Source organism: Pseudomassariella vexata, assembly GCF_002105095.1.
Source record: "Pseudomassariella vexata strain CBS 129021 chromosome Unknown BCR38scaffold_10, whole genome shotgun sequence".
NCBI lineage: Eukaryota > Fungi > Ascomycota > Sordariomycetes > Amphisphaeriales > Pseudomassariaceae > Pseudomassariella > Pseudomassariella vexata.
In genome coordinates this window covers 14,522-39,770 of record NW_024467965.1, presented here as the reverse complement: position 1 = coordinate 39,770, position 25,249 = coordinate 14,522, and the positions used below count along the sequence as shown (strand labels likewise).

Below are 25,249 nucleotides of genomic sequence, written 5' to 3'. Positions count from 1 at the left end.
GTACTAGCTCACTGTTGGTAGGATAGGTCTACCTGGGTCGGCCCCCCTCCCTTGCTCTCCAGCCATCAACTAGTGAAAGCCGCCAGCCCGCATATTTCAGTTACGTACTGTTCAATCCGATGCCGGGTGTGGAAAGAACGATACCAGAATCAGAACATCACTGGGCGAGGAAGAACTGTTCAGCGTATATAAGCAGTTTCATAGGGAGGGATCCCAAATGGTAACATGCAGCCGCATCGCAATGGCCAAAAGTATAGTAACGCCTTCTTCTGTGTACCACCACATAAATAGGCTGCACCCCACCGGCCTGACTGGCAGAATGTAACGCAATAATAAGGTGCTACGATCGTTCCGCTAGATTTCAATCACGTTTCGTAAAGTGTCGTTACTGTCTCTCCGCATCCTCACGCGCCCGCTCATCGAATCGAGCGGCTACCGCTTGTGCCTGTGCCTCATCGTAGTCCGGCGGAGGCTCATCAGGCAAGCCTTGGTTCGTCTGCCTGTCCCTTGCCGCCTCTTCTCCTCGTACCTCGACTTGTACCTGACTTGCTTCCGTCTGCGGTTGCACCGAGCCACCTTCGCCGGGTGAGTACTCAGGTAGTTGTTCGCCAGATATCATATTGAGCATGTTGGTTGAGTTTTGATAAGAAAGACCAGCGGTTTCGACAGCGTGCAAAAGCCGGCCTTTCATATCCTGATGCTTGATTGCCCAGTCACTGTGTCCACCATCGTAGAAGACCAACCTCATGTTGATCCTTGGGTAGTCGGCGGGTACGCCTCCATTGGACACTGGTTTAATGGTTGACTCCCAGAAATTTGCGCCAAAGCCCAACAAGGTGGATCCCGTGTGTGCATCCTCAGAAGATAGGATTTTGGTCGAGAATGATGTGAACTGATCTGTAGGTGTGCTGGCCAGATATATGAGCTGTGGCATACTTTGTTAGGTCTTGCCATAACAGAAACGACATGTCACTCACTCTCTGATTGGTTATGTATGCCGTGCCACGATCACATCTTTGACTATATGCGGGAACTCCCTGTGAAGGCGACGGTGCTGATAGCTCAAGCGCTATTCGGCCTCTAGTCTTGTGGAAGATGCTCTCATGTGGGAGGGGCTCAATGTCCCCCTTTTGGTTTAACATAACCCAGCTGTAAGATTCGTTAGGATCATCATCATCTTCCACAGCGTGTTGGGCTAGGATTCCAGCATGGGTTTCGTGAAGACTATAGTCCATGGCGGCGCAGGACCGTCCACGCCGCAGGATCCTTGGCTGCAGTATTCAGGACGAGTCGAGGCAGGAGCGGGGCTCTTAACAAGATGTTGATAGTCTACAACTTGCTACATGGCTGGGATGATATGGAAAGGTAGGGACGTTTAACAGAAAATGTGAGAGACGAGATCCGACAACGTACTTTATTGACATTTTGATCCGAAGTGAAATAGACCGCTGTGAACGGTTCTGACCTAGTGGAGCGGTCCTCACTCGTTGCGACGGGGCTTCTAGATTCGTCGATGGTTGACCGAGAGCAGGGTTCAGATGGTCTAGTCGAGGATACTGCCTTCGGGGGCGGTGCGCCTTGCAGAGCTTGAAGCAGTGACGGGAGAATATGGGATTTGAAAGTGGGCCGCTAGAGCTGTAGCCTTCTGACTTTGAACTGCCAAGTGTGGTTATGGAAGCCAGGGAGTATGTCAGACCTCAGAGATGTGGAGCGTCTGGACGGCCTGAGACGCGTTCCTATGAAGTGGACGTTGGTGTCTAGTTGCTTCAAAGTTTTGGGTTTTGAGCGTCTGCACCCGTCGCCAAAGGCCTACCCCGATGCAATAGGTACTGAGGAGATAACGCTAGGATCACAAGAATGAAGATGAAATGGTGGTTGTTGGGCTGTCTCTCTCTGTCTGTGAGTGCGTGCGTGTGCGTGTGCATGAGTGTGAGTGTGAGTGTGCGTGGGTGCGTGCGTGCGGCTTTGGTCACGTATGCTTGTCGTAGGTGCTGGAAGTGCTGATTAGTGGGTGTGAAAGGCTAGAATTTCTAGGGGTGCCCAGGTGGTTGGGTTGAGTTCGCGACCGGGATGTCATATCAGCAAATGACAATTCGCCCGCTGACAGAGCTCCATGGCACCGCAAAGTGGGTGGTGACAAACGTGAATGGCTACTGCCTGAAGGCAATGTGTCAGTCTAAAAAATTGTTTGACATTTTGATGCATCAGTACGGTTTGGGTAATTTGCAAAGTCATTGCCGTCTCTCGCGGGAGTACATGTACCGCTCTAGAGATATGGTGGGGAAATAAATGACAGCAAGTCCACTCTCTTCGGGGGTGCCTCCACGCAGCAGCTCCAGGTGTTTCCATCAAATCAGATGGTCCAGTGTTTGCATTGTATGTAGTAGCTTCTTCGCAAACCGAGAGCATAGGTTGGTCTCTGCAGATCCAAGTGCTGCTTATGGTGCTTCAAAACCGCGACCATTTTGACGATTTGTGGCCTGTCATCGGTGTACGACAAACGATGCTGCTGTGAGAGTCAAGATCATGCAGATTTGATGCAGGCAACTTTAACCTTGCTGCTACTTCGCCCACGTTGTAGAAGATATGCAACTCGGTTTAATAGCTCAACTATGCAGCCATAATAACTCGAAAGATCCACAATGCTTGAAGTGCATTGTATGTTTGCTCTGGATGGATCCCGCCTGACTTAATGACTGCAGGATCTAGACGGTTCACAATACACTTGGGCGCACGGAGCTTCGCATGCCCCGTTTGGTATACTCTGTTTGGCCATGGCTCGTCCAGTAGATGGATCCTCATGATATGTAAGTCGGGAGAGGTGTTTGCTTTGTCCCCACGTCCTTAGTCGATGGATAGTGATCTTGAGGAAAGCTAGTACGGCGACAAGCAGATACTTCTGTGCATTGTACGCAATACATGCGATTACGGTTTAGAACGGCTCAACCCAGAGCTGAGAACTTGACCAGGAAGGAATGAACGCGGAAGCGGCAACGCCGGGCACTACAGTGGGTCAGCACGTGATACTGGGTGGGACTACGACTTGCAACGCAAAGGCACAACCGAGAGCCGAGCATTTGGTCAGTTCTCATGGACATAGGACATCTCTGGGACGTATCAAAGCCTACGAGAAAAATACCTGCAAATTTTTGTTGAGAGCAGCCGTTCGGCAAGGCAAGCGACTCTGAGCTTGTGTTGAAATCTTGTCCAACCTAGCCCTTCAGCTCGTATCAAACAGCATTTTCTGTCATGGGCACTCTCTTTCGTCCTCAATTCATCGGTATCAGTACGGATTGGTAGGCAACAGATAAATGTTAAACTCGTTTCGACGGGCACGCGGAGACGAGCTTGCTACCCATGTCGCATCCAGCCTCCCGGATCCTCACCAGTACCGTTCCCGGCATAGCCTCGTCGCTCCAATGCACCATGTGCCTGTCATTTGCCGGGCCCCGGGGCAGCGACGGTCATGTGCTTATTCCATATTGGCATCACTAACGGAACCTCTCCTCCAACACGGCATGGCTTCAGGCCATTTTCTTCACCGGTTGCCACTGACAAGCCTGTCTGCCCTATCTGACAACACCTGAGGACCCAGGCAACGGACTCTTGCGAAAACTACATCCTAGACGGGTTCTTGTTGTCCACTTCCGCGTCCGACTCGACCCCGACACTTGACCGCCTAAGCGTTCTTGACTACGGCCCCCCACCACTGGAAATTGTAATTTTGCTCTTTAGTTGCAGCTTGACAGCTTCTGGTTTAGCTCAACAGGCATGTAGGTTGCGTGGTGGGCGGATCCGTGGGTGCTCCCGTCGAACCTATGGGGCTACACGGGACGATCGACAGAACCCTGATTCGACGTAACTGGTGGTAGTTAGTTATCTTGTACATAAATCACATCGAAGCTCTTAAATCGACAGATATTTATTGTTCTGGATCCCGAAGGAACATTATCATTCGTTGTTCCCCCCAGTCACCGGTTGGGACAAACTTCCAAGGGTCTTACCGAACTCTTGGTTCAACGTTTGACTTCCCTCAGAGACGTGTCCATCATTGGCCCACGAACTATGCGGACTAGCTCTAGTTCTTCCTGTAAAAACAGGTGGCTGCATATTACACGTGTGATACGCTGGGAGCATCGTGCAAACCGGGAGACATGGGATGAATGTATAAGCTCAAGTCCTGCAACGTTGGGCGTGCTGCCTATCTGGAAAACGGGTCGATACGTTCCTTCTCTGGAAATTCCATCCCGAGTTTCGTCGCCGCTGCCACGGGAAGCGCACGATTCGGCGATGAAGCAGAGCACAGGAACGTGGAGGGCCGCAGCTCCTATGGCCACGATAGCATTAGACTCCATAGCAGCGCCTTCGGCTGCCACCTTGCCTCTATTCGGTGCTTCCAAATCTCATAGATAACTTGCCGGTTTCTGGACATCGTATTCTATGACTCAGGTTGCATAAAGTTTTGTTCCGGGAGCCTTGAAGCACGGTAACATGAGTACGTACACTGTCGATCAATTCATCAACGCGAACTACTCCCCCCGCCGTCATTGGCCAGAACAGTGAGTACTTGGAGCGGCCGCACCGTGTCCCTCCAGGTTGGCCATGGGGCTTCTTTGCCCCAGGCTGCCACGTTCACGTCGTGCCAATCCTCTACCCTTCTCTCGGTGCCGCTACCGAACCTTCTGGAGGGCCGGGGCTATAAGAAGCCCTGGTTATGCATATGGATATACTGATAGGTCTCAATTGCCACCGATCGAGTTCACTGGTGTTGATGTAGGCTACTGGAGGTGTTTCGGCTGTGCATGCAGCGCTCGACTTGTTTGTTACGCCGTAATACCACATTGGAAGAGATACATGCACTTCATAATAATAATGCTCGGTGGGTAATGGTGATAGCATTGATCGTGGAAAGGTCCATACTCTGGAGGGACGTGAAGTGGTCGTTCTAGATGGGGGCCTTTGCGGTAGCCAGGCACTAGTAGCTCCCCTTCGCTGTGTGATCCACGTCAACCTCACGATTGCTACCCTTGGACATGGGCCACACCTGTGCAGCTGGTGCACTACGTTGCCACATGTTCGAGGACGGTGGGGGGTTCCTCTACGCTGGGGGGCTTGGTCGTGAATAGGTCGCAAAGTAGATTCGCAAATCAGGCCAGTCTGAGATGGAAAGCTCGCCAAGGATGTAATTATGCTATTCCACCGTCAAGAGGTTGCCTAAGGGACAGAGAATCAGCTTCGTATATTCATATGGTCTGATAAGTTGTCCTAAATTTGCGTAGAGACGATCCACACACACCTACTAGGCTGAGTACCTGCGGCAATGTTTCATTTTTGTGCTACAGGATGACCTAATCTAAGCATCCGCCATGTTAGTACCAGATGATGATCCTGGCGACCCACCGAACCATAGTGTAGATATTAATTCACCATGAGAATCAAGCTTTATTATGCACGACGTTGTCATACGAAACTATAAGCCCAGTTAATTGTAGTGTTCAACTGAGGAGCTCATCATGTTGAAGACCAACTGGCGGCCTCTGGCGTCGAACCCAGACGGTGTAGTAGTTGTGAGCAAGAGGACACACGGTCTCGTTTGGGAAGATCCCACCACTTCCCGTCACTGAATTGTCCCGCAGGTACTGGCCATGATGGATAGCACGCTTGGCCCACCAACAACGCAGCTACTGATCGCCACCATCTCGTAATAATTACGCATGTTTCCCATAAGTACTTTATTGCCACCACACGCCTTGCATTGCTTGTGTAACCACCCGCTGTGTCTAGTATATTCAGCCGAGTAGGAGGAAGCGAATAGATAGCCATATCTGTGTTGCTGCAAGCTAACGACTCATCAAATCCACATGCCAGGAGTTGCTAGACGGTCAAGTTCCTTTTTGGGTGGCGACATCAGACAGGGCAAACTCGTTCATCGTCACCGCCGCAAGCTAGACAAAAAAAGCAAAAAGAAAAAGAGAAAAAAAACTTAGAAACCTGCAATTCTCGTGTCATTCATTCGTTATATACCCCATGCAACCAACCATAAAAGCAGTGCTCCCTTATGATCGACGTTTTCTTCTAGTCCCAAACACAACAAACAGACAAACAAACAGGCAGGCCGTAAATTGCAGTGATAGCCCTGTCCGTTTCCCTTTGTCATTATGAATCGTCAAGAACCAGAAGAGGTTACAGGGAGAGTGAGAGTGGCGGGTGTCGGTTGGTGGCTGGGAACCAAAATAACAACAGTAACAAGACGACTCCGAATCATGATGAAGCCGTTGTAACCGAAAAAAAACACAACTTGTGCCGTAAACCCCTTTATAACCCCACAGTGGTGAACCAAACGGAAAACGGTCCATCCAAATACATGATACCCTGGCAAGACCCCCTGTCGAACATATATCTGTATGCTGAGGTCTGTCCCTGGCGAAATCTGCAATGCCTGGTCCAATTTTGTGTTGTTCAATGCTTCAAAATCATACTCTTTTCGGACGCCTGTCAGGCCCACCGCAAGCAGCCCTGGGTTCGAGCTCGTCTGTTTTGCCCCAACGCCGCAGCAGAGTCTCGCGCTACGAGAGCCAGTTATCACCCTGCCCTGCTGCCTCGCCAATGGCGGGAGGACTTAGGCCAAAGTCCAACTTGGGGATCTCGAGCTTTGGTGCGGGCTCGTCTTCCTTCTTCTTGCCCTTGTTACCGGGTATGAAGCCGCCACCCTGCTTTCGTACTGGGCTCTTGGGCTCCGCCGGCGGGCCGTATCGTACATCGCGCACTTCCCAGCTATCTTCGGCCGCTGCGGCAACCCAGGTTCGCAGGGCGTCGTGGACGCCGGGGTAGAACTTCTCCTTGCACAAGCGCAGACTGCCACCCATGCAGCGCTCCCAGCCCGAGATGCGCATCTGACTTCGCAAGTTGTTCCGTTCCTCAGCCGTGGGCGTGCAGGCAATAATGGCGTTCAGTAAATCCAGGTGCGAGGCAAGATAGTTCGTGGCATCCCATTCGACGCCGCCAACGTAAGGTGCGGCCGGCACCGGTGGGCGCTCCTGGGGAAAATGGGCCTTGAGGTACGACTGACTATCAGCCGCTATGGCGTTGTACACCGACTCATTGCGGTCCTTGTCGCGTGGAAGGTAGACAACGTTGAGGTGGTGCAAGAAGATCCAGAAGACCTCCTTGGTGACGCTCACAGCTTCCTTGCACCAAACCCGATAGGGGCGCTCGCGGCGCATGTCCAGCACGAACCCCACTGGTCGTTCCTCTTCCTTGGGCTCTGGGTCGCGGAGGTGGCCAAGCACAGTTCTGGCACGGATCAGGCGGTCTTGGGGACTGGCTGACTGGATATAAGTGAACAACATGGAGGTGATAATGTTACGGGTAGTGAACTCGCTGGGCCCCTTCTTCTCCGGGTCGAAGAGCATGTGGAGCAATGCCGGGAACAGGGTTCCTTGAATCGAGTGTAGGTACTGCATCGCCAGGGAGATGGTGCAGAGGGCCTTCAGGCAGAGCAGGTTCTCGTGGAGCAGCGCATCTTCGTGTTCCTCCCTCCATTCAACCTCCATGATTCGGTGTAGCAGCCCGACCATCTCTTCCATGCCACCCTGACGAATGAAGTCTTCAGTCCAGGCGACAGTCTCGTTGCGCAACAAAAGTCGCAGCTTGTGCAGCTTGCCCACCTCAACCAGCTCGGGCTTCCGCACCTTGCGCAGATAATTCACATAGTCCACGGGTCCCTGTTGCAGTTTCATCTTGGCGAGAATGCCAGTCCCGGTTCCGGAGCCCGAGCCCGCCGAGGGTGGTCGCTCGCTTGAAACGCTTTCGACTGACTTGCTCCGGAAGTGCCGTCCTATGGTCGCGTCACTCTTCTTCTTGGCCGGCGTGCTGGGCTCCGACTTCTTTCCACTGCCCCTGCCCAAAGTGAAGCTCCTGTGTCGAGACCGCTTGACGGCCTTGCTGTCTTCCTTGTCCCGGCTATCGATCGTGCTCGAGTCGCTGTCATTGGTGGTTGGTCGGCTGAGCTTTGAATGGCTTTCTGCCCAATCCTGCCGAATGAACTCCATCTTGATGGTGTCGGCAAGATTCCGCATCTTGTACCGCTGGTTCTCGGGGATATTCCTCCGGTCAAGCATAGCTTCCAGGTGCTTGTCGATATCCTTGTGGTCAAGCTTCGGCTCAGTCACCTCCACCGATACCGCTTTCTGCTTCGAACTCAATCCGTTGGTGAAGAGGCTCAGTCCACGCTGTGTCTTAGACGGCGAGAATCTGGCACTACCATGCCCGGATTTGGGTTCTGGCGCTTGGTTGTTCTCCGACTTGGCAACGTATTGTGCGTGATATGACTTGGGCCGCGGTTTCTTCGATTTGTCGCTCGCGACATCGCTCGCAGAGGTATTTCCATGGCCAAAGAGACTGAACCCTTTCTGCTTCTCCAGCGCTCCGCTAGAGAACTGCGCGTAGATGGGCGGGCGCACTTCGTCCTGCGATGGCGTCACCGAACCTGAAGGGGTCTGGTTCTCCTTGTCCTTCCGAAAGCGGACATCGTCGGAGCTGGCCAGCTTGTGAAGATTCCGCAAGGTCTTGGGTCGTCCCAGGAGCGAAGCCAAGTTGGTGGACGACTTGGTCTTCTTGGGTGTAGTCTGAGAATCGGCCTCCTTCTGCTTCTTTTCGAAGCCTTTCGAGATAGGCGATCTCAGCGAGATAGACCCAAATGACTTCGTTGGAGATGGTGGGATGGATATGCTATGCTGCTTGCTTGGGGACCGACTGTGCGATCGAGAAGCTACCGTATCGACCTTGTTCGTCTGAATTTCGCCGAGTGCTACGGGACGTCGCGAGAAGTTGGGGATGCGCATGTCGGATGATGCTGCCGGGACAACCATGATTGGTGGTGGCGCATACGTATTCAAAGGGGCGGATGTGAGGGTGTTGCCGTCCGAGTTGTTCCGCCTATGCATGAAGGACTTCAAGACATTGGATCTGGAGCGTTGGTGTCCATCGGGCTGTTGATGTTGTCTAGAAGCATGATTGAAATCCTCTATCGAAGCCATGCCGTGCTGTTAGGGAAACCGGCAGTGCCCCAGATGAGTGGAACGATGGATGATGTGTGAAGAATGTACAGGTAGAAATGAAGCAGCAGTTGAATCAAAGAATGCCAGAATCTAGGAGCCGGAGGGGCAGAAGCAATGCTAGCAATGGCTTGATGACGGGGGTACTATACCATGACCGTTGACGTTTCACTGGAGAGTGCCCGTCCCAGTCGACGATTAGAGTTGGGTGTGGAAGTCAGATTGGAAACAATCCAACTGTCCTTGGGTGTTGAGCGAGGTCTGGCGGTGATGGACGACAGATGCTCTTTCGCTTTTCGGCCCAAATTTAGCTGTTGACTTCCGATCTGGCGCGCGGTTTCCTAGGTGATGAGAGCTGCCTGATAGCCCGTCATGAATGTGGGGTGGCCGACTCGCCGTCCTAAAATGCCCCACTATTCTGATCACAGAAGAGGATAGACTTTGAGCTTATTCGAAGCGAGATAGACCCAATATTCCGAGCCCGTCATGGTTGTGAATGGCTGCACTCTTTTCTTTTGTTGACAGCTTCATCATGCCGGTAATCATCAAGGATTTGGTGTCTCAATGCGGAAATATGACGAACGCATCTCGACGCTTTTGAGAGGTCGCAATGGATCTACTGCTGAGGCAGTGAAGCAGGGGCCATCGAGCCTAAAGTCTCACGACTATAGCTGGAAGTACTAATGCTGCTTCTATTTCTCTAGAAACTGGAACTTGTCTTCCTTCTTTCTTATCTCGCGAGATCGTAGTTATTGAACAACCTGTCGTATCTAAATCCATCTACAATACACCCTCAACATGGCGATAACAAGTCTCCCCGCATGGCCACTCATCCTATTTGGGGTCCTCGAGCCAATCGCCCTGTGTGTGTGACATACACCATTTATGTGTGGCACGAGCTGACACTAGAGCAGAGGCTGGGCCTGGATAACCACAATGAACGACCCGTTCCAATACTTTAACGACCAAGCACCAAATTACCCTCAGGAGCGAGACGACTTCCCACCTCAGGCATTGATTCTGACGCTGATGATGGCCAACGTTCTGCTTCTACTGGCCGCTGTGGCAGTCATCTGCTGCTTCACCACGCGTGCTAGTGTGACCAAGTGGTATCTGTTTGCAGTGGCGCTGGCCGACTTCGGCCATATCTACGCAACCTACAAAGGGGTCGGGCCAGAGCATTTCTGGAACCTGGGGAAATGGAACCACATGGTTTGGGGAAATGTTGGCGTGAGCGCTTTCCTAAATGTTAACAGGTGGCTGACTCTACTGGGGGCTTTTGGAACGGGGCGCCCTGCGAATGTTGCTAAGAAGAATATGTAAGTGCAACAGAGGAGCATCAGGCAATCACAGGCAATGAACCGCCTAGGCAATCCCTGGAATAGGGTACGCTGAAATGCACATAAGAGTAAGTGGTGTATTATCATGGCAAAGCGGGCTGCGGCAAGTCATCAAGGCGGTAGTGAAACTACAAACCGACCTTTGTTTTATGAACTAAACTGATCCAGTCCTCTGATGAAGAATATATGCAAATTTGGTATCGTCTCTACTCTGCTCTACCTCCTCGTCTCACCTTAACATTATCCTCGCGAGTTTCCAGAACATGAGACTCATACAATCTTCGGGATATGATTCAGTACACATCGAACCGCCCAACCCTCAATGCCAGTTATCCCGACCAGATCAGAGATGAAGACCATATGAGCTGGATGTTTCCTCGCTGGGACGTTTGACTTGATAGACGTCACGTAGGCACTTTTGATGAAGTTGGCATTTTGCCCACTATATCAGCCTTGTGCATGTGGTCACTAGTCCAGAGCTGAGCATGACGGGAGATCAGATTAAGCTGCCAGGGGGGCTTCCTGGGCATCATCTGGGATGAACCCTCTTCCTCTCTGGGTTTATGTTGGCTGACTATCCAATTTTACCTTGTGCTGGCCGATATGGAAGCGTTTATGCGGAGCTCATTTACGAAGTCTGGAATCTCGGCAGAGATCCGATGATCCTGGTACCTTGTATCTCTAAACACGGGGTGGTGTTGTCGGTATGATGCATGTTTTCGTCCTTGGGAGCTCAGTACTTATCGAGTAGGGTATGTATGTACCGAATTCTCTCTGAAAATATGGGAAGTGTACTGCTGGAGCATGTTCTCTTGAGAAAAGACTTAGCTAGTTGTATCGACTTCACAGTCAATGACATGTCAGTTATATTACGACAAGTCTACTTGGTCCATAGTACTATGTCTGTCTCCTTAGTGAACTCATCATTAAGGGTTTTGCCATTCCTTCCGTTTCTCCTGTGTGGTCGGCGTAAGCAATGGCATCAATACACTCCACATAGTCACAATACACATACCTGTTTCTGTGATTTCTTGTGCTTCCTGCTATACCAGAAGTTTGTGGTAGTTCCCAAAATAAGCAGCCCAACTGTCAATATTATCAGCAAGCAATCTCAACTAAAGCATTCGTTCAGGGTTACTTAGTGTGGCCAGAACCAACAGCAAAACCTGGCCCGGCATCACAACCGAGTCGTTGATATCAGTTGGATGCGGGATGGCAAATATAGAGCTTGTTGTGGTGGTTGTTGTTGTTGTTGAACTAGCAACCTGGCTCGGAACCATGAGCGTCGCGCTGCCGTTTGAAGATGATGGCACAGCGGAAGCCGACGCCGTCTGAGTTATCGTGATGGTTTGGCTAACGTCGATTTTCGGTCCAGTAGGTGCCTTCGTCGGTTCTGCCAAGGGTGCGGGTCGTGAGGTGAAAGTAGACGAATACGGTGGTGGAAGAGATGGCTGCACAATCGAGTTGGTTGTGTTGGTACCTTCCATGGTCTCATCCTTATTGGTCTTATTGATCACTAAATTCGTATCGAAATATTAAGATGGTGGATTGTGAGTAGAGAGAGTATACTCCGAAATGGAAATATCGTCTGGAAGCAAGGGATGATAAGAGGACTTTTGGGTGTTATTTTAGGATTTGAAGCATATCAATTTCTAAGCAAGTTGGAGTGCCTTGTCTACGATTTTTCAAGCAAGATCAGACGGCTTTGTAAGTTTGGAAAGGCTTGCGTACTTGCATGTGATCTCCGTTACAAACTCTAGGCTCCATCCCTGTACAGTTCGTTAAAATTCGTCGTCAAGTCTTGGATTGTGCAATTAGTGTAGGAGATCCAAGACCCGATGTCATTCCAATTCATGCGACAGTAAGTCTCTTGGCTGGTCGTATGGTGTTGATGGAGTTCATGCTAATGCCACTACTAAGAAGTGAAATCTTCACATGCCTTGCCACGTGTGGTAAAAATCTAACCAGCGATCTCGATATCAGGTTACAGATCTCAGGATATGCAGAACGCTGGCAGTAGTAGAGTTTACTGATAATGGATGACTACCTGACAACACATGGACGCCATAATCATCACTCGTCTTACCGACAGAAATCCAGGAAGCTTAAACCTCGACCTCCTCATTTCCTGAAGTTTCGTTGCCTTCGCTCGGATCCCCTGGGCCTTCGATATCCTGTGGCTTTTTCATCCTGTCCTTCGATTGAAGCTCCGCTTCTTCCGGAACCCAGACCAGTATACCTTCAACGTCCCTTTTCATTCCTTCCGTCGGGATGATCTTTAAAACCTTTTGAAAGTACTTGTCTCTTACTACTAAAGTCGGCCTGATCCATGCACCCCGAACCAGCGGCAGCAGCCTGTAAGTGATGCTACGTCTTGCCAAGGGCAGCACGTTGAGCGTCGTGGTCTTAGCGCCAGAGAATGCGAATGCGTCCGACGGCTCCATGGTCAGACCGAAAGTCAGGAAGTGTGAAGATGGATTCTCTATAGTGACGTTCAGCACTAAGAGCTGCAGCGGCGCAGATGATGGATGTGATGAAGGGCTGCCAGGCGAGGTAGTGGAGTATGAAACCGAGGCCAAAACACGGGGTTCGGAGACCGTAACGTAGAAAGGGTCAATGAGGAAGGTGGTGATGTTGGGCATTGAAGGCGAATTGGTGGTTGTTGCGCAATTTGAGCTGCGCTGCCATGTAATGGAAAACGCCAGGTCCGCCGTGGAAGAAGCACGGTCGTCGAGACTCAACTTCTGCGCGACGACGTCGAAATGGGCTTCCTCCATCGTCTTCGGGGCCATCTTCAGCCCGTTTGGGGGAATGGCTTGGTTCTTGGAGGCCACGCACCTCGCAGAGCCATGGGTCGATAGGACCTTAACATCGAGGTCAAGGATGGTTAAGTCTTCTGCGGCGAAGGAGCCGAACCGGGTAATGAGACACCACTTCTGCGCCAGGCCTTGGGGTTGAATAATGCCATCGTCTTCACCTGCGAGCTCTTGGACGCCCTCATGATCAAACAGACTTGGCCAAATTTCATCGTGTAAGCGCGGTACCAGATCATAGCTGGCTTCGAAAGGGTTGACGATATTGAGCTGGAAGGCCACAATCTGAACAATCGGGGTTCCTGGATCCGAGACCAGGTTATACCACGCTTTGATGGTCAGGTCATATGCAGTCGGCCGGTTGACGGGATCAACCGTAATGGTGGCTTTCTCCGACTGTGACTGCGAAATAGTACCGACAGGCATGCCATTCAGCTTGGCTTCCTCGCCGCTCGCAACACTTGAACGTACAGCACCACCTGTGACGTGTACTTTGAAGGCAGGCACATCGAGCCCGTACAGATGGACGTCAAGCTTGGTATTCGCATCGACGTCCTCTTCATTGACCATTTCAACCTCAACTTGGATGGGCTCGCCCGCGTAGTACTGTTTGAGTGCGTTGACGAACCGGATCTCCATCTTGGGCGGCCGCGGAAGGACTTTGATGCTCTGTGGGTTCACTCGTGTGATCTTCTTTCTCCCATCGATTGTGTACCACGAGCCCACAGTGTTGGTTTCGCGTACCTTCATGGTGTACTTGAGAGTAAATGTTTCTGGAGCCACTGACACTTGAACTGCCGAGGCTCGCGCGTTGCCAGCCTCCCTCAGCGGCAGGTTCATTTCGAATACTCTAGTGTGGCCAGGGAGCAGACTCAAGTCACTTTCGCCTTCCAATATAACCGACTGAGGTGGTTGTGAAGCATCATCAGAGTCATCTTCGTTGGAGTCTTCATCAGAGTCTTCTTCGTCTGAGGCATCGTCTGTAGATATTTCTGTCTCCACCAAAGGAATGGTGGTCACGTAGACATTTTTGGCCGAGGATGTTACCGACTTAGAATTTGCTTGATGCTTGAGACGAATCGTACGTAAGCTGCCTTCAAAGTCGATTTGGATTTCTTCCAACACAACTGGTGAACTTTCAGCAAACGCATTTGAGTTGATCGAGAGCTGCGCGGGGCACGTTTGACCAGCCCTTCCTTCGTCCTGTTTGAAAACGAAGGATGCCGAGATAAATGACGAAATTTGATCATCGTTGATGACAACCTCGGGTGTTCGGTCAACCTGCACATGATCGAGGGACCTTTTTATATCGTAATGCCAGCCAGGCCGTCTCGTGAACTCTGCACTTTATATCAGTAGGGTGTCCTAGGAAACGATTCGACGACGTACTTTTATTGAGAAGTTCCCAGTCAATTGCGACCACCAAGCCGGCATTGCCCATGTGAGCCGCACCAGCTCGTAATGCCCAGCTCATAGCCTCATTGATATCCCACCAACCTTCTGCTCGGAACGACATATCCCTCCATAGTGGTGCAAGTAACTCAAGCAACGGCTGCCATGCTTTGATGCTCTCTAGTTCTTTGGAACATTCAAGCGCAACTTCCGCTACCAGGCGGGGTTGATGCCGTTTTTGAAACTCAGCCTTTGCAAAGTTGAGGTATTCAATTATCTGCAAGGAATGGTTCGTGCCGTGACCATTTAAGGGGTATTCCTCATATGGTTCCGGACACATGTAAGTGTCATAAGATGTGTAAGCCTTGATCATTGACGGAGACGTAGCAGACGCACCAACAGGTCGGCGGTCGTCCTCTGGAATTAGGTAGGCTAATTTCCTTCGATCCAGTGAATGTCGAGCAGCCGTGCGGTACCAATATCCTTGGTGATGTAGCTGCTCCCAAGGTTGAAGCCGTTCGGCGGACAAGACCTTTTCAGGCGGTCGGAAGAGCGACTGATTTGAGGGGTCCAATTCGGGATAGTCAACCTTAGCAATCAGATTGGCCATGGTTTCTGCCCATCGAGCTTCCCATGCCTGCCAGCCATAGTTTTGCGTCCCCCGACCTCTTCTGTCTATGAAGTCAGCCATCCTTAACCGATGCGCTCGCCACCGGCGCACGGCAGCCGTGCTTTGCCCTGTCCACAGAAAACATCTTAAAATACGAATTGCTATTATGTCTGCCAGCAGTCGAGCATCGTTGAATCTTGAACTCCAGCTTGGGATGGTCTCCATGACATCGACCCCTAGGAGCGTTTCGTAGGCTTGTTCGTATGAGCGCTGCGCAACTTCCATCTCCTGACGAAACTCAGAAAACACGGCTGCTTTGAAGTCATATCGGACGTTCCACCCTTGAAGTGACAAGGTATGGGAGGTTCCACTGGTTGGAGGTATTGTCGGCTGCGGAGCAATACCCCGACCTTTCTTCTTTCGCGAGTGGCGGCCCAGGTCTCGATAATATTCGGTCGCCTGAGAAAAAAGCGCAGTCAAGACGCTGTCTATTGCTGATTCCAGCTCTGTCTCGGCGCGTTGGGTAGGCAGCACGAAAAGTGATGTTTTGGGGTCTAGAGCAGTGCTTTTGCGAATATTCTCCAACCGGTCTTGAAACACATCCATAGAGCTAGGAGACTGGTCGCTAAGAATAACGACAGCCAAGCGGCACTTGTGTCCTGACTGGGAGAGAGCATTTTTGAGAGCATTTATATCTGTTTTAAGTTGGTTGTCATGCAATGTTGCGAGACTCGAATCTGATGTTAGACTGTAGAAGCAGAGACAAACGCTCGGTATCAAGTCCTGGTGCTTCTCAAGCCAACGAGTATCGATCAACCCATCTGGATAGAGGGTAGATCCTGGGCTGAGAGGCGAAAAGGGCGAATGTAGCACCGGAGGAGATAGGGGAGTTTCGAACTCGTCAGGCAGGCGGGCATTGCGCGGTGGCAAAAGGAACTCCTGTGGCTCTTGTCAGAAGACCATCCGGTTAGAGAAATAGTTCCATGGCGTTCCTACCCTTCCTATGGTCCTGATCTTGAACTTATGCTTCCTCGAAACATCCCGCGAGTGCCAGGGCAGGTGTGTCGCGTCCGTCTCTTGAACATACTGAAGTATTGTCTTTGCCTCGCGGCTCTCCACGGGAGGGATCTCTGATCGTATCAACACCCCCTGCTCTCGGAGGTCCGGGTCCGTGAGGAGTGGTTTGGTCGGGCCAGTACTGAGGCCTGACACAACAAGGAGAGGCAAGTTGTGGTCGAGGCTACCGCGCGGATATTTGTCCATTGCGCCTCGGGGTTTCTACCTTGTCATGTAGCTAACATGCGATGATTCGCCAATCATAGTAAATGAGGATTTGGACGATATGGTGTCAGATAACCACTGGCGCAGAAAATATCAGTATCCCACTCAGTCGCGAAACGGCATGTGGCACCTAGACACACGTATGCTCCTCACTTTTGTCGGGATGATTGTTGCCAAGGTGTCAGTTTCCTTTAAAGCTACAGAGGGCCACAACTGATAGATGCGCAAGAGCTGATCACAGGAATAATCTGTTTCTTTTAGTTAACCTGGGAACCCGGAAATGTTGGAGATTTCTGACTTCGGCTTTGAAAATGGGCAGTAGCAACCTCAAACTAGCACAGCTCCGAGCCCATTGTTCTCACCTGTTGCGCTAGCCCTTGTGGCTTCAGTGACCTCACTCCGCCTCTAAAGTTGCCGAGCCACAGGAACACCAGCCCATCGGGGATTTAGCAGTTTTTGGTCCGTGGTTCCATCCCCCACGTAGCTGCCAACCTGCCGTAAAATGGTGCGGAATCGGCCATCGGCTCCAGCCTGTGTGGGGGCTTGCCAGCCAAATCAAGAGCTTGTGCCATTTCATCGCGCGCTGGAGGAGAGATGCAGCGCAGCCTCGTTCTCCCAAGTCAGTCCAGCTTGTCCATGGTCGCAAAGGATCTTTTACTTTACCTTGCCATGGATTCGTAGGCATTAACAGTTCCTGCTATTTATCATTGTCTACACATTTTGAATTTGTCGCAAGAAGAATCGATCGTACCCAACTGCTGCGTATCTCGGTTGATCGAAGGAGAGTCCATCGTCGAGCTCAGCGACCGATTAAAATCCACCTCCACGTCTACGCAACGCCGACATCCTAGTCCTAGTCCTAGTCCTCCCCGTCCACCTTAGTCGCTTGGTAGACCACTATACATATTTCGCGCCTTAAGGAATAATTTTGGCCTTCCCAACGTGTCGATCGTCTCGACGGAGAGCCGCCGTCATGGCGTCTCAACAAGTGTTATTCGCCGAAACAATCATGGCAATGAAGAAGGCGTTGAAACGAAAAGCGTATGGTAAGGATCGTCAGCTCCATTACCCTCTCCCCCTCCTCCTCCCTTGAACACAATCTTACCTCGCGGTTTCCCGACAGAGTCAGATTCGGACGACGAAGTCGACAATCACGGAAATCGAGGGCAAAAAATGAAGAAGCGCGCCAGGTTTGTGCGCGAGGGTCAGCTAGCACCACCATCTGGCCCTGAAGTATATAGAGAGGTAGGTACACCTTTTTCGTTACTTAAGAAAGAGAATTGACGTTTGCGCTTTCAGATCGTCAACCACGCTGGTTATCAGCGGGCCATTATAAATCGGAACCCGCCCCTTATCGACGACGAGGGCTACGAACTTGACAGCGACGACGATGAAGAGCGTGTACGAGAAGCCATGGAAGACGCCGCCGAGTTCAATCCTTATGCCAGGATCCGGCTTGAGACCATTCTCGCTCCCCTCACTGCCGTCACCGATCTTGCCTCACACCCTACCATGTCACGACCTTACACTTCCAAAACTTTAACCGACTTAACGAAGCAAGCCTGTGACATTATGCACAAAGAGAATGCAGCTCTTTGGCAGGTTAAACACTTGCAGACGAGACTTGTTGGCGACCACACTTGGATTCCGTGCGAGCTCATGCTTGGACCCAACGACATCAACCTGTACCGAGATGACTACGTAGTAAACGGTCTAGGAAGCCTTTCGAAGAACTCAGTCAACTCAGACGCTAGCATGCCTCTGCTAGAGAATGTACATCCACAGTCCAACGGACGGATCTCAGGCAATGGAGAATCCCCTCTGGAGAATAATGCCGAAACTGGGCGTAAAGGAGAAGCCATTGGCGAACCCGACGCACCAATGACTGTCGCAGATGCCACTGCTCATGCTAGTGCTTCCGAATCGCAAGTGAACGGGGACAAATCTCACGCAGTACCCCCTGCGCCGAACCCAGAGACAGAAGGGCAGGAGAAGTCGTCGGACGAAGATAAGGAGACGACCGATACATCGTTAAAGACGGCTGTAGTTGATGAGCATGATGATACAGAAGAAGGGGTAAAGGGCAAGCATTCCCTGAAACTACCAACCGATGTTGAACACGAAGTTATCGTGAATGGGATTGATCGTACAACGGAACAGAATGGCAAGTCGAGCAGCAAAACTCGTGGACCCCAAAGGATGATGAACGGCAGCCAGGTAAATCACAGGGCTATTGGCCCGGCGTCAAATGCATCAGAACCTGTGGACGATATGTTTATCCACCCACTATTCCTAGCACCAAGATCAGCTCGCCCAGACCGAGACTTGGGCCTCCCCGAAGGAGAAGCTGAAGATCTCCGACGGCTGATGCAGCTCTACGTGCAAAAGCAAGAAGAAGTATGCCGGGGGGCTAAGCGCTTATATGAAGGACTACTTCGTGCGGACCGGCTACGGAAGACGGTTTTCCAATGGTCAAAGTACGAAGCGCATGTGGGTCCGAATCGCGACATGTCGGATGGCGAGGACTGGTACGATAAAGAGGAATGGGGCCTTGAGGAAGATCTCAAGAAGGGCCAGGACGAGGAGGAAGAAGATACGACACAGCCAACCGGAAAGAAGACTAGGAATCGCAGGTAGCGACGCAAATGGTAGTTCTGGGCGCTGAAATGATAGATACGGCAAAGGCAATGTGACACGGCGATTTGGCGACAAGACAATACCCGGGATCGTTTAGATAGATCCCAAAATGCAGTTGAGCTGACGAACGATGACCTACCTACTCCGAACTCCTAGCCGATGTGAAAGGCTAGCATGTTATGGATGGTTTGCCGTAACAATGCCTCGGCCCCGCAATTTGAGTAAACCGATGCTGCTTCAAGGCACACATAAGACATCGGTTGACTTAAGATAGACGTTTTTTCCTACCAATTCGAATGTGCAGAAATAATCTCGGCCAGACGATCACTCCAATTCAAAAGCTAGATCTGCAACTGGATTCTCTAGGTTCCCCCAGCCGTAATTCAATGTTCCAGAACTTTTTGGTGACCGTACGATCCGGAAGTAGAAGTGAGGAGCCCCTCACTCAATGCGGAATGACGCATGGAGCCATTGCAGGGGTCCCTACCTTCCACCGTCGACACAGCTTTCTTTATTCCTTCCGTCCTATGACAACTGTGTCTGCGTACGCAACAATCACCTTGTCAAAGAAAGTACCCCGCGCAAACGAGGTTAAAATTCGTCTGAACCACGAATAGTCCAAAAAGAAGTTGCCATTGCAAGATACCCGGCCATGGCTCCTTTCTCGGTAGAACCCAGCGAGCTTGTGGACTTCAGCCAGACAAGTCTACTGAGTATGTGGCCAGAAACACAGAGAAACTCATGAGAACAGCTGCTAATACCTATTCCAGTCTCGGCTTGCTCTATTGCCTTCAATCCGCTGTTCTGGAAGTATGATATACCCTCCGCAGGAAACTTCCAAGTCCCGGAACCCTTACTTACTTTAGTTGGCAATAACAACAACAATAGTAACTAACACATCCACCTTGACACAGCATCATCGCACGACAAGAATACCACAACAAAATTCTCACCAAGCTCTTCGGCGGCCGCTCCCAAACGGCCTGCTACGCTCTCGCTGTCACCATCTTCACGTTGGGTCTCTTCCGCGACTCGCTGTACGAGCGCGCTCTGCGCCAACAGCCCTCGCACCCGCTCCTCGCCGACACTCCCGAAGTCAAGTACCTAGCCTATGCGCTCATTGCCTCGGGAACCACGCTCGTGGTGTCGTCCACCTGGGCGCTGGGCATCACTGGTACCTTTCTCGGCGACTATTTCGGTATCCTCATGGATGACATCGTCACCGGTTTTCCGTTCAGCGTCACTGAGGCGCCTATGTACTGGGGCAGCACTTGTAGCTTTTTGGGTACCGCGCTGTTATATGGCAAGCCGGCGGGGTTGCTGTTGACGACTTGGGTGTGGGTCGTGTATAAGGTGGCTTTGGCTTATGAGAACCCATTTACGGCGGAAATTTACGTCAAGAGGGAGAGGGCGAGGGAGGCGGGGAAGAACGAGAGAAAGAAAAGTCGGTAGATGGGAGGGGAGTGAGGCGGCTTGCTATACGTGAAGTCACTGCTTGTTACGTCACTAGCTTGATTTCTTGCGTGCCAGCTGCACCGACATGGTGTCCGGCATCACAAGCCAACTACTGCATCGGACGGCCAAGCAACGCGTGGGAGGTTGACACTAGTCTCAGAGTGAGGCGGTGTGTCCAAAGACATCTAATGGCGAGGAGTTCGCGGGAACATATTCGCACCCTGTGGTTCTTTCTGAGGCAGTGGGTATCGCTGCTGATGAGAGTTTGTGCACGAGGCCAAGATAGCGGGGCGTGTGTAGATTTCACCGTGAATCAGACCAAAAGTTACTGCAATACTACCGACGATTCCAATACTTGATAACGACAGTATTGCGATTTGTGTGATATTGAGGCCACTTACGGGGCTGCCGACCATAGCACGGTAATTAGCCTGCTCGGAAAAAGCTTGTCCCTTTCTCGCAATGGCCTGATGATTCCGGAATCAATGTTGGGCGGGCATGGCGCAGCGGTTGATGTGCTGTGATCGCCGCCATCGCGGCCCCTAGTGGATCGCGGCGTATATCGGATGGTCAGAGCTGTCTGTGCACTTGCAACCAGAACTGCGTCCGTGTAAATCCCCTTGCACGCAACCCACTTAGTTAAACTGGAGTCTTTATTCTCGTATGATGGCTGCCGGGTGAATGTCTCCATTATTTGCGCATGGCAGCATTCCCGCAGTCCCGCAACTATTGAAAGTGTACCGTAGTGATGCCGTCATTCGTCATTCGGGCAAAACCGTAGCAAGCCCGCAGAAAGGATGGGCGATCGGAGCGGGCAGGTACCCCCATTTTCGGGCTTGCCAGGGGTCTAGGCACATGTTTTTGCAGGGGCTGCTTAAATCGGGTTCGCGTGTCGTTGTAGTAAGAAGTCTGGGGTAGTGGAGGAGGCTCTCGACCAAACAGAAGGACGGCAACCACGGCAGACATAGTGAGTTGCATGCCTGTGCCGTACCCGGATGGGTGAGTGGACCATTGGCAAATCACTTAAAGGATCCACGATCTACCTCCCTTAAGTACCTTGCACTCTGACTATCTGACTTGTTGGAATTTTCCCCCATCAACTACAATCCTACAAATTCCAGTCTTGCGATTGCCAACCCACCTCTGAAAGTACCTCAACTTAGTTCGCTGTCGGAGTTCAAGTACTCGGGCTTTTTTCCTGCTTTCTTTGTTACAAGGGGTATATCTTCCTTCTTTGATATCCCGCCACCAGTCGGCCAAGCTTCAACTTCAATGCTGCAGCAGAGGATTTCCAGCTTCAAACAGAAATAAAGGCCCAAAGCAGCCAGAATTTGAAGCCATGAATCAAACGGCGCACACAGACGAGCCGCTCTCGTCGAGTGACAGCTCCATGAACCAGAGCCCCAACACCTTCTCCAATGACCTCACCACAAACGAGGACTTTAATGGGCGCGCCAACGCCCGGACCCAGCGTGCCGGGCCAGACGGCAGCAGGATACCGGATGATTCTGGCCAGGCCCTCGCAGACGAGAACATGCCCGTACTTGGACTGGACGATGTGCTACGGCCCAATGGTGCGGTGCCGAATCTGACCAATCCGCACCGAGTCATTGGTCAGTCGCCTGGGCAGTACGAGGACGAGACCCAGGCGGGAGGAGGGGTGAGAGCTGACTCCCTGATGAGCAGTAGTGGTGGTGGTGGTGGTGGTCGTGGTGGCTCAACGCCGCCTTCTTGTGGTGATTATACACCTGCTGCTGTTGCTGCTGCGATGAAAGGGAAAGGGAGGGGAAGTCATATTGACAAGGCCCGACACACGATTCTCACTTTCGGGAAGTTCGTTGGGCCCGGTTTTCTAGTTTCGGTGGCTTACAGTAAGCATGCAGCCCTCTTGAAGTTTGTCCAGATGTGCGGGTTCTGTGTTATTCATCCCTTGAGTCATGACCCGCCGCGTCGGTTAGGCAGCTAAATAAGTGCTAATGAGACGGTAGTCGACCCGGGAAACTACGCAACCGACATCGCCGCTGGGGCTTCATATCGCTTCCGCCTGCTCTTCATAGTTTTGATGAGCAACATTTTTGCAATTTTTCTACAGTGTCTTTCGGTCAAACTGGGAACGGTCACGGGATTGAACCTTGCCGAAGCATGCCGTGCTTTTCTTCCGCGATGGCTCAATTACTTCCTATACGCCATGGCCGAAATTGCGATAATAGCCACCGACATAGCCGAGGTTGGCGATTCTATTGCAACTGCGATCATAATCTGATCAAACTGGCTTACTTTTGAATAGGTTATCGGTACTGCAATCGCCTTGAACCTGCTGATCCCACAACTTCCCCTGGTAGCCGGGTGCGCGATCTCTATGGCGGACGTGATGCTTATACTCCTCTTCTACCACCCCGATGGATCCATGAAGGCATTACGGAGCTTCGAATTCTTCGTTATGCTGCTCGTGATGGCCGTGGTAGTTTGTTTCTGCATCCAGCTCTCCCTGATCGAAAATACCACCCCTGGTGATGTCTTTAAGGGGTACTTACCCAACGACGCCATCACCCAAAGCGATGGCCTCTATCAAGCATGCGGAATTGTTGGTGCTACCGTGATGCCGCACAGCATTGTACGTCAATTCCACTTCGTGTCCATCCTTTCTTATTGTGTTTTGGTGCCGGTGGGATGATGATTTGGAGGAGCGAGTGAGAAAGGGGACAGGGGGAGGGGAGGATAAACCGTGGGCCCTGAGCTTGAATCTTCTAAAAGACTACGAAGAATATTGCTAATACTGAGAATTCCACAGTATCTCGGCTCTGGCATCGTTCAATCCCGTTTGAAGGATTACGATATCAAGAATGGCCTCCTGCCTCGACAACCACCTTCCGCCGCAAGCAGTATGCACGATGGTAAATTGGGAGAGAAGATCTTCTATGTACCAAGTCTGAAGGCAATCAACCATTCACTCAAGTACTCGTACACTGAAGTGGCCATTTCCCTCTTCACATTTGCCCTTTTCGTCAACAGCGCCATATTGATTGTCGCCGGCGCAAGCTTGTACAACAACCCCGACGCTTTGGACGCCGACATATTCGGAATCCACAGACTATTGTCTTCGAGTATCAGTCCAGGTGCGGGAACAATCTTTGCGCTCGCTCTGCTATTTTCGGGCGTGTCTGCGGGCATCGTTTGCACCATATCCGGTCAGATGGTATGCGAGGGTGCTCTGAAATGGAAGATGAGGCCCTGGATACGCCGACTCATCACACGAAGCATCAGCATCACCCCGAGCATCATCATTGCTGGGGCTGCTGGCCGGGAGAAGCTGAACGATGCCTTGAACGGTAGCCAGGTGGCGCTTAGCGTTGTTTTGCCGTTTGTATCTGCGCCGTTGATTTACTTCACCTGCTTCAACAAGTTCATGACGGTACAGCCGGGCCATGCTAGACACTGCATCGAGGGCAGTGACAAGTCCGGACTGAGCGGAACTAACCTGACGGTAAGAGCCGCAAACGCGCTGGGCACCGCTGAGAACGGCGTGGAAACTGCTAATGGCCCCCTCGTCAAGATGGCCAACTCGTGGTGGGTGTCGGTGCTTGCATTCGTTATCTGGATCGTTATCGTGGTTCTGAACGTGGCCAACTTGGTGCTTCTGGGACTTGGAAAATAGTCCTGATGCTTACCGACGGACGCTGTTGGCAAGTCGAGAGGATGGTAAGATCCCTTCTCGACCTTGGCGACTAGTTCATGGATTCCCGCGTGCAGCGAGGTGTGACACTGGTCAAAACAATTCCTGCAAATCATTTCGACGAAGGGAATGTGTCATGGGGTTGAGGTAACGAGGACGATGTGGATCTTGGACCTTCTCTTTCTGTCGTTATCTACACATGCCTAACCATTATGATTAACCGTTCACAATCCATACACACATCGAACAAATTGGGCGGCAGTCTGACAGAAAATAGGCGTACATACTCCACAATCGAAGGAGCAGTCAAAATTATTGACGTATCATCACATGGGTTCGCCAACATACCTTCTAAAGGAGTGTCTTAGTTTAGACCAAACAAAATATACTCCAACTTCTGCTTGCATTATCCAGTCTACGCCTGGAATGCACTCTGGCTTCGGTACCATCTGTACACACAAAGGCCAATTCTGGGATACCATAGACTGGATCACATGTGATTGTAACATCCCTTGTTCCACTGTAAACCCCGTAGTTACACCGTCCACACCAATACTGGCAGGTCTGTCAGTATTTGCTTTCGTCCAAGAGGTAGATGTATTCCGTCCTCTGAATCCAGTTTCGTCTTCATCGACTTCTTCTCGAACCTCAACGCTGTCCACTCTCATACCCTGAATCCCAGTCTTCGAACGAGTAGTCAAAGTCATCCCAAGAGTCATGATTAGGCCTCCAGAGCTTCCTCCTGTACGCCTCCCTTTTCTCAGGCGTCATCTTGTCGATGAAGTCGTCCATCATGGTGCGTGGCCTGATGTGGCCTGTGATCCAGTCTTTTTTGTACGCGGCTTTTGTACCTCTCGAATCATGCCAGAAAAAGCCGAGGTTGGCGCCTCTGGGTGCTTTTGGAAATCTTGCGTTGAGGTGGGTGATGGTTGAGTCACTTTGCGTTGCAGGGGAGAATTGGGGTTGTTGCTTTTGCGCAGTTGCCGGACTTT

The 25,249-nt window shown here is 51.4% G+C and overlaps 9 protein-coding genes across 9 annotated transcripts; 4 read left to right on the top strand and 5 right to left on the bottom strand.

Moving 5' to 3' along the window:
* Positions 1-385: 385 nt before the first annotated feature.
* Positions 386-1,235, bottom strand: BCR38DRAFT_486965 (uncharacterized protein; the record flags this gene model as incomplete). Its single annotated transcript, XM_040864095.1, has 2 exons — positions 386-925; positions 978-1,235. 2 exons carry the CDS (start codon positions 1,233-1,235, stop codon positions 386-388), a joined length of 798 nt encoding a protein of 265 aa, XP_040713281.1.
* Positions 1,236-5,359: 4,124 nt separating this feature from the next.
* BCR38DRAFT_29280 (uncharacterized protein) lies at positions 5,360-5,940 on the bottom strand. Its single transcript, XM_040854475.1, has one exon. It carries the CDS (start codon positions 5,821-5,823, stop codon positions 5,512-5,514), a length of 312 nt encoding a protein of 103 aa, XP_040713280.1. The 5' UTR covers positions 5,824-5,940; the 3' UTR covers positions 5,360-5,511.
* Positions 5,941-6,566: 626 nt separating this feature from the next.
* On the bottom strand, positions 6,567-8,945 carry BCR38DRAFT_411094 (armadillo-type protein; the record flags this gene model as incomplete). The annotated part of the gene is made up of 1 exon (XM_040858537.1): positions 6,567-8,945. One exon carries the CDS (start codon positions 8,943-8,945, stop codon positions 6,567-6,569), a length of 2,379 nt encoding a protein of 792 aa, XP_040713279.1.
* A 493-nt stretch (positions 8,946-9,438) lies between these two features.
* On the top strand, positions 9,439-10,725 carry BCR38DRAFT_439563 (uncharacterized protein). Its single transcript, XM_040860638.1, has 2 exons — positions 9,439-9,919; positions 9,971-10,725. Exons 1-2 carry the CDS (start codon positions 9,855-9,857, stop codon positions 10,377-10,379), a joined length of 474 nt encoding a protein of 157 aa, XP_040713278.1. The 5' UTR covers positions 9,439-9,854; the 3' UTR covers positions 10,380-10,725.
* A 343-nt stretch (positions 10,726-11,068) lies between these two features.
* Positions 11,069-12,057, bottom strand: BCR38DRAFT_439561 (uncharacterized protein). The gene is made up of 3 exons (XM_040860637.1): positions 11,535-12,057; positions 11,412-11,482; positions 11,069-11,352 (listed from the first exon to the last, which is right to left on the bottom strand). The coding sequence occupies exons 1-3, from the start codon at positions 11,881-11,883 to the stop codon at positions 11,323-11,325; spliced, it is 450 nt and encodes a 149-aa protein (XP_040713277.1). The 5' UTR covers positions 11,884-12,057; the 3' UTR covers positions 11,069-11,322.
* Positions 12,058-12,501: 444 nt separating this feature from the next.
* On the bottom strand, positions 12,502-16,474 carry BCR38DRAFT_347977 (Gryzun, putative trafficking through golgi-domain-containing protein; the record flags this gene model as incomplete). Its single annotated transcript, XM_040856389.1, has 3 exons — positions 12,502-14,549; positions 14,599-16,150; positions 16,208-16,474. 3 exons carry the CDS (start codon positions 16,472-16,474, stop codon positions 12,502-12,504), a joined length of 3,867 nt encoding a protein of 1,288 aa, XP_040713276.1.
* Positions 16,475-17,515: 1,041 nt separating this feature from the next.
* BCR38DRAFT_439550 (RXT2-like protein) lies at positions 17,516-19,433 on the top strand. Its single transcript, XM_040860636.1, has 3 exons — positions 17,516-17,538; positions 17,616-17,737; positions 17,792-19,433. The coding sequence occupies exons 2-3, from the start codon at positions 17,666-17,668 to the stop codon at positions 19,127-19,129; spliced, it is 1,410 nt and encodes a 469-aa protein (XP_040713275.1). The 5' UTR covers positions 17,516-17,538; positions 17,616-17,665; the 3' UTR covers positions 19,130-19,433.
* Positions 19,434-19,435: 2 nt separating this feature from the next.
* Positions 19,436-20,931, top strand: BCR38DRAFT_439548 (methylene-fatty-acyl-phospholipid synthase). Its single transcript, XM_040860635.1, has 3 exons — positions 19,436-19,842; positions 19,900-19,939; positions 20,044-20,931. The coding sequence occupies exons 1-3, from the start codon at positions 19,782-19,784 to the stop codon at positions 20,579-20,581; spliced, it is 639 nt and encodes a 212-aa protein (XP_040713274.1). The 5' UTR covers positions 19,436-19,781; the 3' UTR covers positions 20,582-20,931.
* A 646-nt stretch (positions 20,932-21,577) lies between these two features.
* On the top strand, positions 21,578-24,713 carry BCR38DRAFT_439544 (natural resistance-associated macrophage protein-domain-containing protein). The gene is made up of 4 exons (XM_040860634.1): positions 21,578-22,455; positions 22,573-22,811; positions 22,872-23,198; positions 23,376-24,713. Exons 1-4 carry the CDS (start codon positions 21,924-21,926, stop codon positions 24,237-24,239), a joined length of 1,962 nt encoding a protein of 653 aa, XP_040713273.1. The 5' UTR covers positions 21,578-21,923; the 3' UTR covers positions 24,240-24,713.
* The last annotated feature ends 536 nt before the right edge of the window (positions 24,714-25,249 follow it).

Coding starts and splice junctions, on each gene's coding strand:
- BCR38DRAFT_29280 (XM_040854475.1), bottom strand. CDS start 5,823: ATGGCTATCTATTCGCTTCCTCCTACTCGGCTGAATATACTAGACACA.
- BCR38DRAFT_439563 (XM_040860638.1), top strand. CDS start 9,855: ATGGCGATAACAAGTCTCCCCGCATGGCCACTCATCCTATTTGGGGTC. Junction 9,920..9,970: donor GTCCTCGAGCCAATCGCCCT/GTGTGTGTGACA, acceptor ACACTAGAGCAG/AGGCTGGGCCTGGATAACCA.
- BCR38DRAFT_439561 (XM_040860637.1), bottom strand. CDS start 11,883: ATGGAAGGTACCAACACAACCAACTCGATTGTGCAGCCATCTCTTCCA. Junction 11,483..11,534: donor GTTGGTTCTGGCCACACTAA/GTAACCCTGAAC, acceptor TAATATTGACAG/TTGGGCTGCTTATTTTGGGA. Junction 11,353..11,411: donor ACAAGAAATCACAGAAACAG/GTATGTGTATTG, acceptor CCGACCACACAG/GAGAAACGGAAGGAATGGCA.
- BCR38DRAFT_439550 (XM_040860636.1), top strand. CDS start 17,666: ATGAAGAAGCGCGCCAGGTTTGTGCGCGAGGGTCAGCTAGCACCACCA. Junction 17,738..17,791: donor GCCCTGAAGTATATAGAGAG/GTAGGTACACCT, acceptor TTGCGCTTTCAG/ATCGTCAACCACGCTGGTTA.
- BCR38DRAFT_439548 (XM_040860635.1), top strand. CDS start 19,782: ATGGCTCCTTTCTCGGTAGAACCCAGCGAGCTTGTGGACTTCAGCCAG. Junction 19,843..19,899: donor CAGCCAGACAAGTCTACTGA/GTATGTGGCCAG, acceptor TACCTATTCCAG/TCTCGGCTTGCTCTATTGCC. Junction 19,940..20,043: donor TTCAATCCGCTGTTCTGGAA/GTATGATATACC, acceptor ACCTTGACACAG/CATCATCGCACGACAAGAAT.
- BCR38DRAFT_439544 (XM_040860634.1), top strand. CDS start 21,924: ATGAATCAAACGGCGCACACAGACGAGCCGCTCTCGTCGAGTGACAGC. Junction 22,812..22,871: donor TAGCCACCGACATAGCCGAG/GTTGGCGATTCT, acceptor ACTTTTGAATAG/GTTATCGGTACTGCAATCGC. Junction 23,199..23,375: donor CCGTGATGCCGCACAGCATT/GTACGTCAATTC, acceptor AGAATTCCACAG/TATCTCGGCTCTGGCATCGT.